This window comes from Mauremys reevesii, linkage group 17, assembly GCF_016161935.1.
Source record: "Mauremys reevesii isolate NIE-2019 linkage group 17, ASM1616193v1, whole genome shotgun sequence".
NCBI classification, from domain to species: domain Eukaryota; kingdom Metazoa; phylum Chordata; order Testudines; family Geoemydidae; genus Mauremys; species Mauremys reevesii.
In genome coordinates this window covers 2,293,001-2,307,501 of record NC_052639.1, presented here as the reverse complement: position 1 = coordinate 2,307,501, position 14,501 = coordinate 2,293,001, and the positions used below count along the sequence as shown (strand labels likewise).

The 14,501-nt window shown below is 61.4% G+C and overlaps 1 protein-coding gene across 1 annotated transcript in view; it reads right to left on the bottom strand.

The window, feature by feature from the left end:
- LOC120384944 (alpha-2-macroglobulin-like protein 1) overlaps nt 1-14,501 on the bottom strand; it is a 58,996-nt gene that overhangs the window by 42,703 nt on the left and 1,792 nt on the right. The window contains exons 3-16 of the mRNA XM_039504047.1: nt 14,186-14,348; nt 13,677-13,729; nt 12,637-12,657; nt 11,662-11,815; nt 10,834-10,918; nt 10,435-10,564; nt 9,253-9,367; nt 8,179-8,303; nt 5,117-5,350; nt 4,657-4,821; nt 3,884-4,114; nt 2,097-2,160; nt 1,808-1,953; nt 38-187 (exon numbers count right to left, since the gene is read on the bottom strand). Of these exons, the coding sequence (XP_039359981.1) occupies nt 38-187; nt 1,808-1,953; nt 2,097-2,160; nt 3,884-4,114; nt 4,657-4,821; nt 5,117-5,350; nt 8,179-8,303; nt 9,253-9,367; nt 10,435-10,564; nt 10,834-10,918; nt 11,662-11,815; nt 12,637-12,657; nt 13,677-13,729; nt 14,186-14,348 (1,836 nt within the window). The remainder of the gene's footprint in view (nt 1-37; nt 188-1,807; nt 1,954-2,096; nt 2,161-3,883; nt 4,115-4,656; nt 4,822-5,116; nt 5,351-8,178; nt 8,304-9,252; nt 9,368-10,434; nt 10,565-10,833; nt 10,919-11,661; nt 11,816-12,636; nt 12,658-13,676; nt 13,730-14,185; nt 14,349-14,501) is intronic.

Sequence of the window (14,501 nt, the reverse complement as noted above, 5' to 3'; positions counted from 1 at the left end):
AGGGGCTGGGCGAGTGGCCGAGCAGCTCTGGACTCACTGTGTCGACGCTGAGCTCGTCCTCGGGCTTCCTGAGCAGCACGCTCTGATCCACGGCGCGGACGGCGCACAGGGACCCGGGGGCAGCCTGCACCCGCAGCTGGAGCTCTGAGCCCGGCAGGGCCCGGTCCTGCGAGAAGGCCAGCTTCACCTGGCGAGGCACAGCGCGTCACAGGGGAGGGGAGAGACCCCCGGGGCAGAGGGAGACAGGCCCGGGGGGGCAGGGGGGCAGGCACCGAGTGTCACTCCGGCCCAGGCCCGGCTGGCTGAAGGGCTGGGGCTTTGGGGGTTGCTGCTGGGGGTGGGGGGGTCGAGGCAGCCCAGGCTCAGTCAGCGCCCCCGGGGGGTGGCTCTGGGAGCTGCAGTTATCCATAGACACCCTGGGGTGGGGTGGGGGAATAGGAGGTGCAGGGGGGTAGGGATACGACAGGATCACCAGCCCCACCAGATAAAACTCCTGAGTCAGACCCCTGAAGCCCTGGGCTGCAGCCTGTGCTTTGGCTTCTCTGCTCCCCCTGCCTCTGCCCCTTCCAATACCAAGCAGATGCCAGTTGCCGGGGAGGCAGCTGCCATTGCTGAGGGGGGGCATTGAAATGCCTCTGGGTAAGAGTGCCCTGCCTCCCCGGGCTGGGGGGGACAGAAGGGCCACACTTACCCCCAGGGCAGAGGGGTGAAGTGGGGGGGGGCAGAAGGACTCAGCCAGACCCCAGAAGATGGAGGGGAGAGGTGGAGGAGGAATTCTGTAACTTTACCTCCCTAGTCCCAGAGGGGAGGGGCCTTCCCCCCAGCTGACCCCTATGTGCAGTGGGGAGGGGGCTGACGCTGGTCCCTGGCGAAAGCTTTTTCTCAATGACAGGGACGTGCCCCTGCCGGCTGCCCAGAGAGGGGAGCTCCAGCCTTCATGGAGTGGGGGAGTCTCTACTGCTCAGCTGGCTGAGAGTGGGAGCCGGCTGCCGGCCCAGAGGAGGAGAGGGGCCCCTCCCCTCATGACACTTGTGCCCCAGTCGACTGGAGGGGCAGCGGCCCCTTAGAAGCCCTCTAGAGAAATATGGGCAGCTGGCCCCCCACAAGCCTCCAGAGGGGAAGGGGGCTCAGACCATCATATCCTGCCCCCGCCCCAGGGGAATCTTCCCGGCTGGGCGGGGCAGGCGCGGGTCGGAGGATGGGCAGTGGGTAGGGCTGAGGTGGCAGAAGTTCTGGGGGGTGGGGGAGCAAGTGGCTGTGGAGACTGGGGAGTGGGGGGGGGGGGCTCAGGGCAGCAGGTACCTGCGAGGGAGCCCAGAGTGGGCTGGGGAGGGGCCGGGTCCCGGGCGGTGGGATGGGAGGGCCAGCAGCAGGAGCGCGGGGGAGCTGGGGACGGGAGGCGAGGGGTGGGGCAGGCAGGCAGCAAGTACCTGCTGGGCCCGGAGTGAGGGGCTGAGTCCGCGGGGGAGGCAGGCTGGGCTGGGGGAGGCAGGAAGGGTTTGGGGGAGCAGGTACTCGCTGGGGCCAGGGAGAGAGGAATGGGAGGGGGGAGGGCAGGCACCTGCTCCTCCATTGTGCGGGGGCCGGAGCTCTTCCCATCACCGCGGGAACGCCTGCAGGGGGGGGGGCGAAATGGCTACTGAGCAATTCACCAGAGCTGGCACTGCCCCAACGACCCTGGCGCTGCTGTGAGGCTGGGAAGGGAGGGGCCGGGGCACCCAGCCATGCCCCTGCTCAGGGCTCCTGTTATGGGGCAGGGAGCGATTCCCCCACCCAGAGGCTCCTCCGCCCTGAGCCCCAGGCTCACCTTGTTCGGGAAGCACTTGGCCACATGCAGCCGGGCGCGGTCGGCAGCCATCTCGCCATCGGGCAGCACCGTGTAACCCAGCACCTTGGCAGCGGGCACCAGGTCAGCGCCGACAGGCAGCTCCACCGAGAAGGAGCCCTTCAGCCCTAGGGACGGTGGGAAACACCCAGGGGAAGTCAGGTCCAGCCAGCAGAGCCCCCTCCCCCAGCCCGGCCCCTGCTCAGGGGGCTCAATCCCCAGTCGCCCTCGAGCGCCCCCTATCTGCACAGACCCCTCCCCCGCCACTTACCAGCCCCCTCCTTGAGGTCCAGCCCCTTGTGGAGGATCCTGGCGATGGCTCCTTTGGCCACGACCTGCGGAGGAGGAGACGGGAGTCACTGAGCTGTGTGACGCTGTGTGGAGTCTGGGAGACACTTTATGGTATTGTTGATACCAACATTGTAAAATTGCAGGGAATCTGGCCAGAGATGCCATGGAAGGGGTCTGTGGAAATGGTGCAATTTGCCAAGTATGAGGATCTTGTTTCTATCTTTGTATCACCTTTGTATTCTGCTCTAGGTGTGTGTGGTACATCTGGATTTCTAAACTCAGGCTGCCCTCTATCCAACCCCCCTCCCCGCTCCCTGCCCTCGTACCGCGCCGCCCAGAGCACTGGAGTCTGGCAGCGCTACAGCCGCACGCCCAGCTGGAGCCGGGCCACGCCGCCACCGTGCAGCACAGAGACCGGGTCAGGCCGGGCTCTGCAGCTGCGCTGCCCCAGGAGCTCCCAGCCCCCCGCCCAGGGCATGGCGCCGGCGGCGCAGCAAGCGAGCTGAGGCTGTGGGGAAGGGGGAACAGCAGGGGAGGGGCTGGGGGCGAGCCTCCTGGGCCAGGAGCCAGGCAGGATGGTGTGCCCACCTCTGAACTAGGGGATACAGCTTAGGAGCCAGCAAGGCACGTGGGGGCAGGCTGGGGGACAGAGAACTCTAAGGCTTTTCTATGCCACGTGCTGGGCAGCTTGTGTTTGGGAGAAAGGAAGTACCAGCCGCATGGCAAAAGGAATATAAAGGGCAGCTGCATCTTCTCCATTTTGTCTCCATTCCTGCTTCTTCCCTCTGGAGTAACTTTTCTACAAACGAAGCTCTGAACAAAGGACTGAACGACCCATCCAAGCTGGGGATCTGTTCCAGAGGGACTTTCAAGCCAGCAAACTCACCAATACTGCTCAGAACCTGATCTATGGACTTTGACGTCTCTGTGTGTATGTGATTGTTTTACCATTTAACAACTCTCTTCTTGGTCTTTCTCTTTCCCTTATAACAAGCCTTTCATTTCAGACACTAAAGGACCGGCTGGCAGCGTGGTATTCTGGGTAAGATCCAAACTAATATTGGCCTGGTGGTGTGGGTGACCCTTTGGGGCCAGAAGAACATTGTGTACAGTGAGCAGAAGTTTTAAATGACTTCTCGCTGCACTGGCCCTAGGTGCTGATGGGGGCAGAGAACTGGAATGCAGCAGAGGGGGCTGTGCGATTTCTTTTTTAGCTTCTAGATAACCAGTGCGGGGGATCAGGAGCAGTTTGCGACTGGTTGGTGAGTCTAACTTCAGTGTGAACCACCAGTTTGGGGAGAATCTGCTCTTCTTTTTGCAGCCTGCCCTGCCCTTGGCATTTCCAGTGAGGGCTGCCCCAGGCACACTGGGTCACAAGCTGATGCTGTACAGGGGGCTGACAAACGCCCCGACGTGGGGACGGCCACGCAGGCTGGAGTCAGGGCAGGGTGTGGCCTCTCCTCCCCCGGACTGAGCCAGCAGAGGTGGGGGTGCAAGAAGCAACATTCAGGCACGTATCCCATTCCCCAGGCCCCCCAGGCCAGACAGCCCCCGCTCTGGGGCCGGATTGGAACCAGAGCCCCTAGTGGGGAAAGGGGAAAAGCCCCGTCCTGATCTAGCCCAGCCCTTGTAATTCAAAGGAACCGTTCGATTCCCCACTGCTCTGCTGTGGGGTCACAGCGCTGACTCCGCACCTCCTGCTCTCTCTCTCTCTCGCACACACACACACACACACACACACACTTTAGTCTCCCAGGACAGGCTCACCAGGAAGATGAACTCCAGGCTCCTGGACCCGTTCCCCAGGGCCTCCCTAGCAATGACGTAATCCACCTGGAGCTGCTGGGCCTGGTCGCAGGGCAGCCCCCCTCCCAGCCAGCGGATCTTCAGGAAACTCTGGCTCTTGGAGTAGAAGGGCTGCAGGTGACGATGGACATCCGGATAATGGGGAGAGAGTCTCCCATACACAGAGCTGCGAGCCACATGCTTGAAGTGCCCCTGGGGGATAGAGAGAGCGATGGGGATCGCCGGGGTGCAGAGCACACAGCACAGGACAGGGATACAGCCGGGGCAGGCCAGGCTCTGATGCTGCCGGCTGAGCTCACCCCATGGCCCCCTACCCTGCGTCCGTAAGAGTGACATGGAAAACCCCAGCGGTTCCAATGGGGCAGCCCGACAGCGGCAATGGGGCAGCCCCTGAGCTGAGCTGCCTGAACGGGGCGACCTTCCTAACTAAACCCCACCCCAGATATTAATGAGAAGACAAGTGGTGGCACTAAGATGCTGTTTGCGTCACCCCATTGATGGCTCTGCTGGTGAGGTCTGCGCCTCCCCCCGCCCCCCCTCTGTCCTGGCTATTCAGCCTGCAGGCGCTTCGGGCAGGGCCGTTTGCTACGCTGAGTGTGTGCAGCACCCAGCACCATGGGGCCCGATCCTGGCTGCTCCTTAGGCACCACCACAATAAACATCAACAATCACAGACACAGAAACAGAGGCTGGAGAGCTGGGGCCCCACTGGGGCTCGGAGGCCCGTCACTTACCCTCAGAGTGACGCTCCCGGTCCAGCCAGAGGTGTCCAGCTCGAAGGAGGCTCTGCCAGACTCGTCCGTCAGGAAGGTCTGCTTCTTATTCTTATTCCCAGAGCTAACAAAGAGCTGCAGCTTCTCATTCTTCAGCGCAGAGCCACCTGCCACCTTCAGGAGCATCTGAGCCGGGAGAGAAAGGGGGAGACGCACAACTCAGGGAGAAGACTCCTGGGAGAGTGTTGCCCACCAGGGGCTAAAGAGCTGGCTGGGGGCAGAAAGGGGCAGTGCGATCCAGCCCTGAGATGCTCTGGGAAAGCCCAGGGCTGGGATGGGTGTTGGGGTGAGGGCTGAGGGGCATTAGCAGATCTGGGAAGAAGTTGGGGCAGGACTGGAATAGCTGGGGGTGCTGGGGTGAGCACTGAGGGGTATCAGGTTGTCTGACCCCTTCCCTATCCCCCAGACGTGCTCACACCACCTGCAGGCCCTTATGTAGAAATAACATTGTTCTGTTCGGGTGGGCCAGTAGTTGAGAGACAATCAGAACTGATGGCGCTAGATTGCCATCTTGAGATCTTCTCCAGGATATTCCGTCAACAAAGTGTCCCGCACCTTTTCTAGGCTGGGCACCTGCCGAGAACACAATACGATAATCTGCCTTGGGTAAATGTAGGCGTGTGCACAGCACATCACACAATGGGAAGGTACTTGCCTGTTAGTAACTAGCGTTCTTCGAGATATGGTGTCTATATGTGCTCCACTTCTGGTGTGCATATGCCCCATGCACCGTAGATCTGAATGCATTAGCCACCAGTGTCCATTGGTTGTACCTGCACCCTGCCGTGAGCACCCCACGACTCCAGCCCTCTGCCCACCCTGACTCCTGTACCCTCCACACCTCCCCAGCCCCTACCCTGACTCCTGCACCCCACACACCCAACCCCTGCCCTGTCCTCTGCACCCCCACATCCCCACCCTGAGCACCAAACAGGAGCTTCTGCACCCCCTCCCCATACCCACCTGCACCCCTCACACCAAACAGGAGCTGCCCCAGGTAAGTGCTCCACACCCCAACCTCCTGCCCCAACCCTCAGCCCCCTTCCTCGCCCAGGCTCCTGGCCAGACCCCGAACCCCAACTCTTTTTTACAATATTTGAAAAGATCATTCAGTGGTCCGTCGAGACTCTCTGTGAGTTTCAAGTGGTCTGTGGAAAAATAAGTTTGACGACAAGAACAATCAAGGGACCTCACTTTATTTTCATTTACTTGCTATGACCTACGGGAGGAGGAAGGAGAAAAAAATAATGAAAAACGGGGGTGGGGGAGATAAGAGAGAATGTTCTTTTTCTTGGCTGGGTCCCAAGGAGGGCCCCCCAAAATGAAGCTGAGCACAGAGCTGGGGGCGGGGCACTAACGCTGAATCCATCACTGGCTGTCACGTACCTGGGCTGGGGATACCATGTCTGTTGATCCCCCCAGTCTCCAACCTACCTGGGCAGTACAGCAGCCATGGCCCTTCCCACTAGCTCCTCTCCACTCCCCAGCCCACCCACCACTTGCCCCCACCCCGCCTAAGGCTTAGCCCTCTCTTTTAAAAATGAGTGCCTGCCCCTCTCCCCTTGTGAGGTAACTCCCTTCTCTCCATGTGCCAGTATAATAATGCCTGCATCTCTCATTTTCACTCCATGCATCTGAAGAAGTGGGGTTTTTACCCATGAAAGCTTATGCCCAAATAAATCTCTTAGTCTTAAAGGTGCCACCGGACTTCTCGTTGTTCTCCTAAGTGTAGTACCTCACTCTGGTCTTTAATTTCATCTTGTTGATTTCAGAGCAATTCTCTAATTTGTCAAAAGTCGTTATGAATCCTAAACCTGCCTCCAAAGTGCTAGGAGCCCCTCTCTGCGTGGTGTCATCCACACATTTTAGAAGCACACTCTCCATTCCATTGTCCAAGTCTTTAATGACAATACTGAGCAGTACCGGACCCAGGACTGACCCCTGTGGGACCCACTAAACACGTCTGCCCAGAGTGCAGCAAACTACTGATAACTACCCCTTGAGTATGGGGGTTTCAACAGTTGTGCACCATCCTTACAGTAATTTCATTTAGACCAGTGATTTTCAACCAGGAGGCCAGGGCCGCTTGGGGGCCGTGAGCAGGTTTCAGGGGGTCCACCAAGCAGGGCCAGTGTGAGACATGCTGGGGCTCAGGGCAGAGGGCTGCAGCCCCACCACATGGGGCGATTGCCCTGCTTGCTACCCCTTCACGCCGGCCCTGGCTTTTATATGCAGGAAACCAGTTGCTGTGGCACAGGTGGGCTGTGGCGTTTTTACAGCATGTTGGGGGTGGGGGGGCTCAGAAAGGAAAAGGTTGAGAACCCCGACGTAGACCACGTTTCCCTAGTTTGCTTATGAGGATGTCAAAAGCCTTACTACAAACAGGATATATCGAGCTACTGCTTCCCCCCTCCCACTAGGCCAGGAACCCTGACTGCTAGACGTGGCTTTTCTTACCGGGGCCTTTAAAATCTCCCCTATTGCTGAACTCTCCTGTTGTAGGGAGGATATCAGTCGTAGACTCCCTCTCCTCGGACAGGGGCGGCTCCAGGCACCAGCGCACCAAGCGCGTGCCTGGAGCGGCAAGCCACGGGCGGCAGCCTGCCGCTTGCTGTGAGGGCGGCAGGCAGGCGGCTTTCGGCATCATGCCTGCGGGAGGTCTGCTGGTCCCGTGGCTTCGGCAGCAATTCGGCAGCAGGGACGCTGAATTGTGCACTAGCAGCGGACCTCCTGCAGGCGTGCCGCCGAATCCGTGTAATCAGCAGACCTCCTGCAGGTGTGCCGCTGAATCCACGTGACCAGCGGACTGCGCGCAGGAGCGCCGCCGAAAGACGCCTGCCTGTCGTGCTTGGGGTGGCAAATAACATAGAGCCACCCCTCTCCTCAGAGCAATAGTTACAGGGTGGGGGAGTCTAGCCTGGGAAGCAGGGACTCTGGAAACGATTTGGGGGTCGTGGTGGATAATCAGCTGAACATGAGCTTCTAGTGCGATACTGTGGCCAAAAGCGCTAATGCGATTCTGGGAGGTATAAATGAGACTCTCGAGTTGGATACTCTGTGTTTGGCAGGGGTGCAACTGATGCTGGAACCCCGTGTCCAGTTCCGGTGCCCATAGTTCAACAAGGATATTGATAAATTGAAGAGGGTTCGCTAACTAAACCGCTATCTCCAGTAACAATTATTAACGATCAAAATGACTATTTACAAAACGTAAAGAGAAAAACTTCAGCGGAGCAGGAGACCGGACACTGCTGCTGGCTCTGGCTCTCAGCCAGAGGCCGTGAGAAGGAACTGAGGGTTGGCTGGTTGCTCAACCCCCATTGTGCCCTCGGGAAGGGGGGCTTGAGGACATGGAGAGCACAGCTAACGCATCCGATCTCCAGTGCATGGGGCACATGGGCACCAGAAGTGCAGCACATCCGGCAAGCAGTCAACATCAATGGAGGTTACAGTGTGGTACAGACATATCCCACTCTGTCACACCGGTAATCCCGTTACCTTGCCAGTGTAGGGGATTCCAGCCTTGTAAGTCTCGTCAGCATCCTCAAAGGTCACCGTAGCGATTTCAGACACGATGTCACAGCTCTTGGTCACATTGAGCTCCACCCCTAGCAGGAGAGGGAGGGACGATAGGAGGAAGGTGCTGGTGCTGAGAGTGACACCAGAGTTCAGGCTACATCCCAGATTTCTCTCCATAACAATCCGCCCAGCCATTTCTACCCCCTCTCGCTATGGACTGGAGGGTGTGATTGGGGGAGAATTTGGGAGGTTCAGCTGGGGGCAGAGAAGGATTTTCCTGGGGAATCTGGAAACTAGAAAATTTAGATTCACCTTCCCCTGGGGCTTAATCCCAAACCAGCCACGTGACATTTGCCAGCAGGGTCTCCTGGTTCTGTGGCCCTTTCCCCAGCAGAGAGCTCCTTACTGAGCGGCCCCAGAGCTGACCCTGCACACAGGCATCTCGGCACAGGGCCTGCCCCCAGAAAGGGCCGTTTTCAGAAGTGCCCAGTGACCCGTTGCCATTCTGGACCCGCTCTCCTCCAGCCACTTCGCCATCGCTGATGTCAGCACCCGAGGGTAACGTTGTAGCCACCCGACAGTTACAGTTTTCAGCCAAACAGGTGTCGGCCGCTCTGGAAATCAGGATTCTGCTGGGTTAAATGTGGAGTTATCTGGGTTCGTTACTAAGCGATTAGCACTTGCCGTTTTGAACGCTAAGCGCTAACGTCACTGAGGCCGTGACTCAGGGCCCAACGACACAGGCTGGGCCGTCACTCCGCTCTGCCAGCTCAGTCCACAGCCAGAGGCCACTCGCGGGAGGGTGTTTAGTCTTTGCATGAACGTGCCCAGGTCTGAACTCCTCATGAGGGATCGATTCCAGTGATGGGCTGAACCAGAACCCCAGATCCAACCCCCCAACGCTACCTCTGGGCCCGTCTCTAAAGCAGCTGGGCTACAAATGACATGACCACATGTGCAAGTGAGACCCCTCTGCCCCTGGGGTTTAGTGCTGGGGGCTGCCTGGGGGCGTGCACGTGCGCTTGATTTCAGTCCCACCTGTCCCGTCCTCCACGAGAGACGCCTTGGCCTGGAGGCTCATCTCATAGCCAGAGTAGGTCAGGTTGAAGGGAGCCGTCCCCACCTCTCTGGAAAAGCAGCCGTTGCTGTCAGTCTGGAGGGAGAGATCAGAGCCCGTTAGCAGCAGCTCTGCACCAGGCCCCGCAGGTGTCAGCTCAGCGGGTCTCTCATCGGGTTTGGCCTGGTTAGTGCTGGGACGGGAGACACTCAAAGAGAACCTGGGTGCTGCAGGCAGCAGCAGGGGGCGCTCTCACCTTGGGGTCAGCCCTGACACCGGTACCCCAGTGCGGCACTAGGGGGCGTTGTGCAGCTGGAGCTGCTGTGGGTGGGATGAGACGTAAAACAGGCCCTGGCCACTTGTGCCCATCACAGATCCCCTGGTGCTGGTCCCCAATCGTCATGGTAACGCTGGCTGATTCCATTCGCCCCCCCCCCCCAGCCCCCCAGGGACTGAGAGCATTCGGGGAGATCTGCCCCCGCCTAACGAGAGCTGCTGATGAGGACGGGCGGCCCCGTAACCTGAGGCACTCGCCTAGGTCTGGAGAGTCCCTGCTCTGCCACAGGCTGCCTGCAAGTCGCTCTGAGTACGGCTCCAGCAGAAACCCCCTGCGGCCGCGAGTCTGAGCCCAGCCCTGCTGACCCCACTTGTGCTGCGGGGCTAGAACCAGCAGGTCAATGGTTGGGTCCAGGTGCTAGACCCGGGGAGGGTCTCGGCTCCAGCCGAGCATCTACACTGTTCCTTTAGCCCCGCGGCGCAAGCCCCAGGCAGCAGAGCTGGGCTGGGAGACGCTGCCACAGGGTTTTTGCTGCGCGGACGGACCCTGAGCATCTCTGTGCCTCAGTTCCCCATCTGTACAATGGGGATAGGAGCCTGCCCTGCCTCCTGGGGGCTAGGAGGGTAAGTGAGGCACTGAGATAGTGTGGGGAAGGGGGCGGGGCGTAGAAGTCCCTAGGCCCTGCTACACAGCTGCCAGCCCCACCCCCAGCCTGCCAGATGGGGACCCGGCTGGATCCAGGGCCTGATTCGCCTGCACTTACACCTATGTCACCAACATCATCACGGCAGATCACAGCCCCCCTCTGGCCAGTGTAAGAAAACCATGGAGAGGAGCCTCCTGCAGCAGCATGTCATGTACCTGCCCCCTCCCCAGTCACACTCACCTGGCCGGTAAGCTCCGTGCACTGAGCCTCGGTTCGCTTGGCATGAAGATGGTTCCAGTGATTTACTGGTTGTTCCTCCCGACACAGGCTGGCCTGGACCCTCCCCAGGACGGGCTTCCCGTAGGTGTCTCTGTTTAGCAGAGAGGAGGGAGAGGGTAAGTGGGAGGGGAGGGGGCCAACACCCCTGCCCATGGGGGGGGGTCCCTGCTGGGGTGGGGCTGGTCGTGTGGGTGGAGTGAGAGCCCTAGGGAGCCCTGCCTGGCCATGAGCATGGGGCAGAGGGGGTCGCAGGCAGGGAAGGGGCAGGTCAGATCCTGGCCTGGGGGGGGAAGGGGAGTCAGGCCCAGGGCGGTACCAGCCCCCCCTGTATCGGCCCGGCAGGGCTGCGGTCACACTCACCGGCCGCACACCCGCAGCAGGAGCATCTCATCCAGCACCGTCACCACGGGGGGCAGCTCCAGGGTCACTTCGAACTTGGGCAGCACTGGGGGGCAGAGAGGGACGGAGTGAAACCGACCCGCATCCCCGGCTCGGGGGTTTCATCGCGATCCTCGGCCTTGGAGCTTCTCCCCGGGTCGTGCAGCCCCCCACCAACCTGCCGGCCGGGCGGGAAGGGGAAGGGCCCGGAAATGGAGCAGGGCTGGGCAGAGGCTGCAGGCTGCAGCGGTAGGGTTGCCAGGTGTCTGGTTTTCGACTGGGACGCCTGGTGAAAAGGGACCCTGGCGGCTCCGGTTGGCACCACAGACCGGGCCGTTAAAAGTCCAGTTGGCAGCGCAGTGGGGCTAAGGCAGGCTCCCTGCCTGCCCTGGTGCCACACCACTGCCGGAAGCAGCGGCATGTCCCCACACCGGCTCCTACCCATAGGGGCAGCCAGGGGGCTCTGCACGCTACCCCTGCCCCAAGCACCTGTTGGGGATCAGGGTGGTGGGAGGCAGTTAGGGGGTCAGGAGCAAGTGTCTGGGGTGAGGGTGGGGGTAGGCAGCAGCTGTTTCAAGGGAGACATCAGAGCTCTTCTCTCCCCCTCCCCCGCAGGAGTCAGAAGAGGTTTTTGTGGGGCAGGATGGAGAGGGGGCCGCTGACATTTCCCTCCCCCTCCCAGCAACACCAGCTCTGGGAAAGACGTGTATGTGTGAAGAGCCCCTTGTGCTCCAGGAAGAGCAGAGGTGGAGGTGGGGGACACATGCTGGAGCCGTGACCTCGGTCACTGACCTGGGCCCCGCTGCGCACCATATTCCTCCACGCTGAACGAGTGCCTCGTCCCTTGCGCCTCGATGGCGTACGTCCCCAGGGCCGGCTCTGCAGACAGCGGGAGGGACAGATCCACGATGCCCTGCTGCGGAGTCACATCTCGCCACTGGGCGATGCGGTTCCCGCTGGGATCCTGGCACACGGACACGCCCTGCTCAGCCGCTGCCCCCACACACGGCTCGTCCCCGGCAGCCCCCGAGAGCCTCGTGCTGCCGACGGGGGCTGGATCGACGCCCGGGGGCTCAAATCCTTAGCCTGGAGCAGGCACCGCCGGGCAGCCACTGGGTAAGGGGGCCCCTGCCAGCGCCCCTCAGCCCTGACCCGAGGGCACCACCCCTGGGGGGAACAGGCTCCCGAGGGACACCCCATCTCCAGCCTGGACAAAGCCCAGGGAACTCGCCGTAGGGACCGTTTCCATCCCAGTGCTAGGCCTCTGGGGGTATGTTCCCTGCCCCCCTCCCCCCACGCAGCCTCCCCAAACCCCCTCCCCTCTGCCCCTGCAGGTCCCAGAGACCCCCCCTCCCCGGCCCCTCCCCCCCCCGGCTCCCAAGGGAGCTCCCCGCTGAGTTCCCCACTGGCTGATCAAGTCACTGCCTGACCCAGAGTTCGGGGGCTGGGAACATTCGGGGTGAGCGACTCAGGCAGGGATCCCAGCCAGGCCCAAACCCATCTGCCTCCCGGGCAGACACCCCAGACGCTGCAAACTCGGGGTGGGGAGGACGTAACCCGATGGCACAAATGTCCCCTCCCTGCCCCCCATGGGGCCCAGCCCAGAAACGCCCTGTGCTCTGGGACCCTTTGCACCCCCACAGCAGGGCAGAGGCTCTAGGGCTGGATTGCTGGACACTGTGGTCACAGCCCAGACTCCTCTGGGATCCCCACCACTGAACACCCCTGGGTGCCCTCGGATGAGCCAGACAGGAAGAGGAGGAGGCTGGAGAGGCACAGACTGACCTGCACGGTCACCAGGGGCAGCTGCAAAGCAAACAGACAGGAGATGGCTGGTTAGAGGGACAGGAAACACCCCCCACTGCCCCCGGGCTGCCTGTGACCTCCCCAGGGCCGGGGTGTCTCTGGGGCCATGGGGGATCATGGGGACAGCAGCGGGGGTGACCGAGGGAGCAGGGACAGGAAGGGGAGCCCATGAGGCTGGAGCCCTCGCACCTCCCGTGCCCCATCCCGTGGTGGCGGGTACAGGGCAGTGGGTGGCTGGTCTGTGCGTGGAGGAGCAGGGCGAGATGCTGGGGTCTCTGCCAAGGGGCAGTCTAAGGGCCGGGGGTCTGCGCTGCAGCCAGTGCCCGGGAGAGGTGGCTGGGAGGGGAGCTGTCAATCTGTATTTCCACACTGGGCCCGATTCTGCCACCTCACTCAGCGCGCAGCACGGTTAGGCTGAAAGGTGCTAATGACTGTCATCGGGGGGGGGCACCCACAGCCAATCACAGACTGCACTAAAGCCAGTGGGTGCCCTGCGCCCTCACTCCGGCTCCATGCAATGTGCAATCAACCCTCTCTGTGCAGTGAAGAGACTGCAACCAACAGAGGCCACTGCCCAAGGCACTGGGCTCTGAAGCCCAGGGGGCTGCTCCACATGGCTGTTTTCAGCAGGCCAGCACAAGCCCTGCTACTGCAAGGCTGTTACCTGCCCTGGGAGACTCGCCCCCTGCAGCAGTGTAGAGCAGGCTGGCGGCTGAGGCATTCCCAGGTACCGGAGATCCTGGTACTTCCAGGAATGGCGTGGGCCTGTCCCCGCTGGTGTGACCTCGCACACTCGGTGTGAGTTCACGCCAGCAGGGGTGGAGCAGTGCGCTCTGCCAAATGGCGCCCCCCATCCAATACCAGACACAAGCATGCACGGGACGGGGGCAAACCACCCATGAAGAGGACTGTCCGATTTCAAACTGGATTAATGGCCTGGCTGGTGTAGACAAACCTAACGTGTCCAGTGCACCAGGGCCCTGTTACCCTTCCCCCACACCCACCACCACAGCTCTCACCTTCCGGGTACAGGGAACAAAGTCTTTGTCCAAACTGACGATTCGAAACTTCACTGCAAAGGAGCAGAGGCAGAGGCGGGAATCAGCCCCGACTCGGTTTGTCTGAGTGAATTCCCAGCTGGGGAAGGTGCCAGCCGGGCGCCCCGGGCACTGACGGCCTCTGTGAACCCGCAGAATGGGCCCAGCTTCCCCCCGCTGCCCTCTTCCAATGAGCCCCGGCTCTGCCCTGCGTGGCAGGAGGCTGCCCGGGGAGGCCGATCGGTGCACCCTGAAGTGTCTGTGCCATCGCCAAGGAGGGGCTGAGACCCTCAACTTGGTTCCAGACAGGCCCCCAAACAAGCCTCAGGCTTTGGGCCTCTTCTCCCCTGGGGCCGGGTGCAGACAGGGGCCTAGAAGTGAGAGTCCCGAATACCCCGCTAGGCCCCCCCAGCCCAGCCCCGGAGCCTGGGAGTCCGTTCCAAGGGCCTGGGGCCCCAGGAAACTCCCTCCAGCAGCTCCTGCCCTCTCACCTGTCTGTCCCGGCTTGTAGACGGCCTTGTCCGTCTGCACAAAGGTCCTGGGCTGCAGCTCCCGCAGCAGCACTTTCTTCCGCTCAGAGAACTGCAGCGCATCTCCCCGGATCGAGACGTGCAGCTCTGCCACTTCCTGCTGCCCCCCGGACGGGGCTGGAACCTGCACACGGGGACCCCAGCAAGGCCACAGCGGCCGGTAACGGGCCGGTCGTGGCGCAGACCCGTTATTGCATGGGGGGACAGTGGTGTTTGTGGGTCCCTGTTCCTGCCCCCCCAACCACAGGAACCCCCATCCCCAGCCTGGGGGACCTGA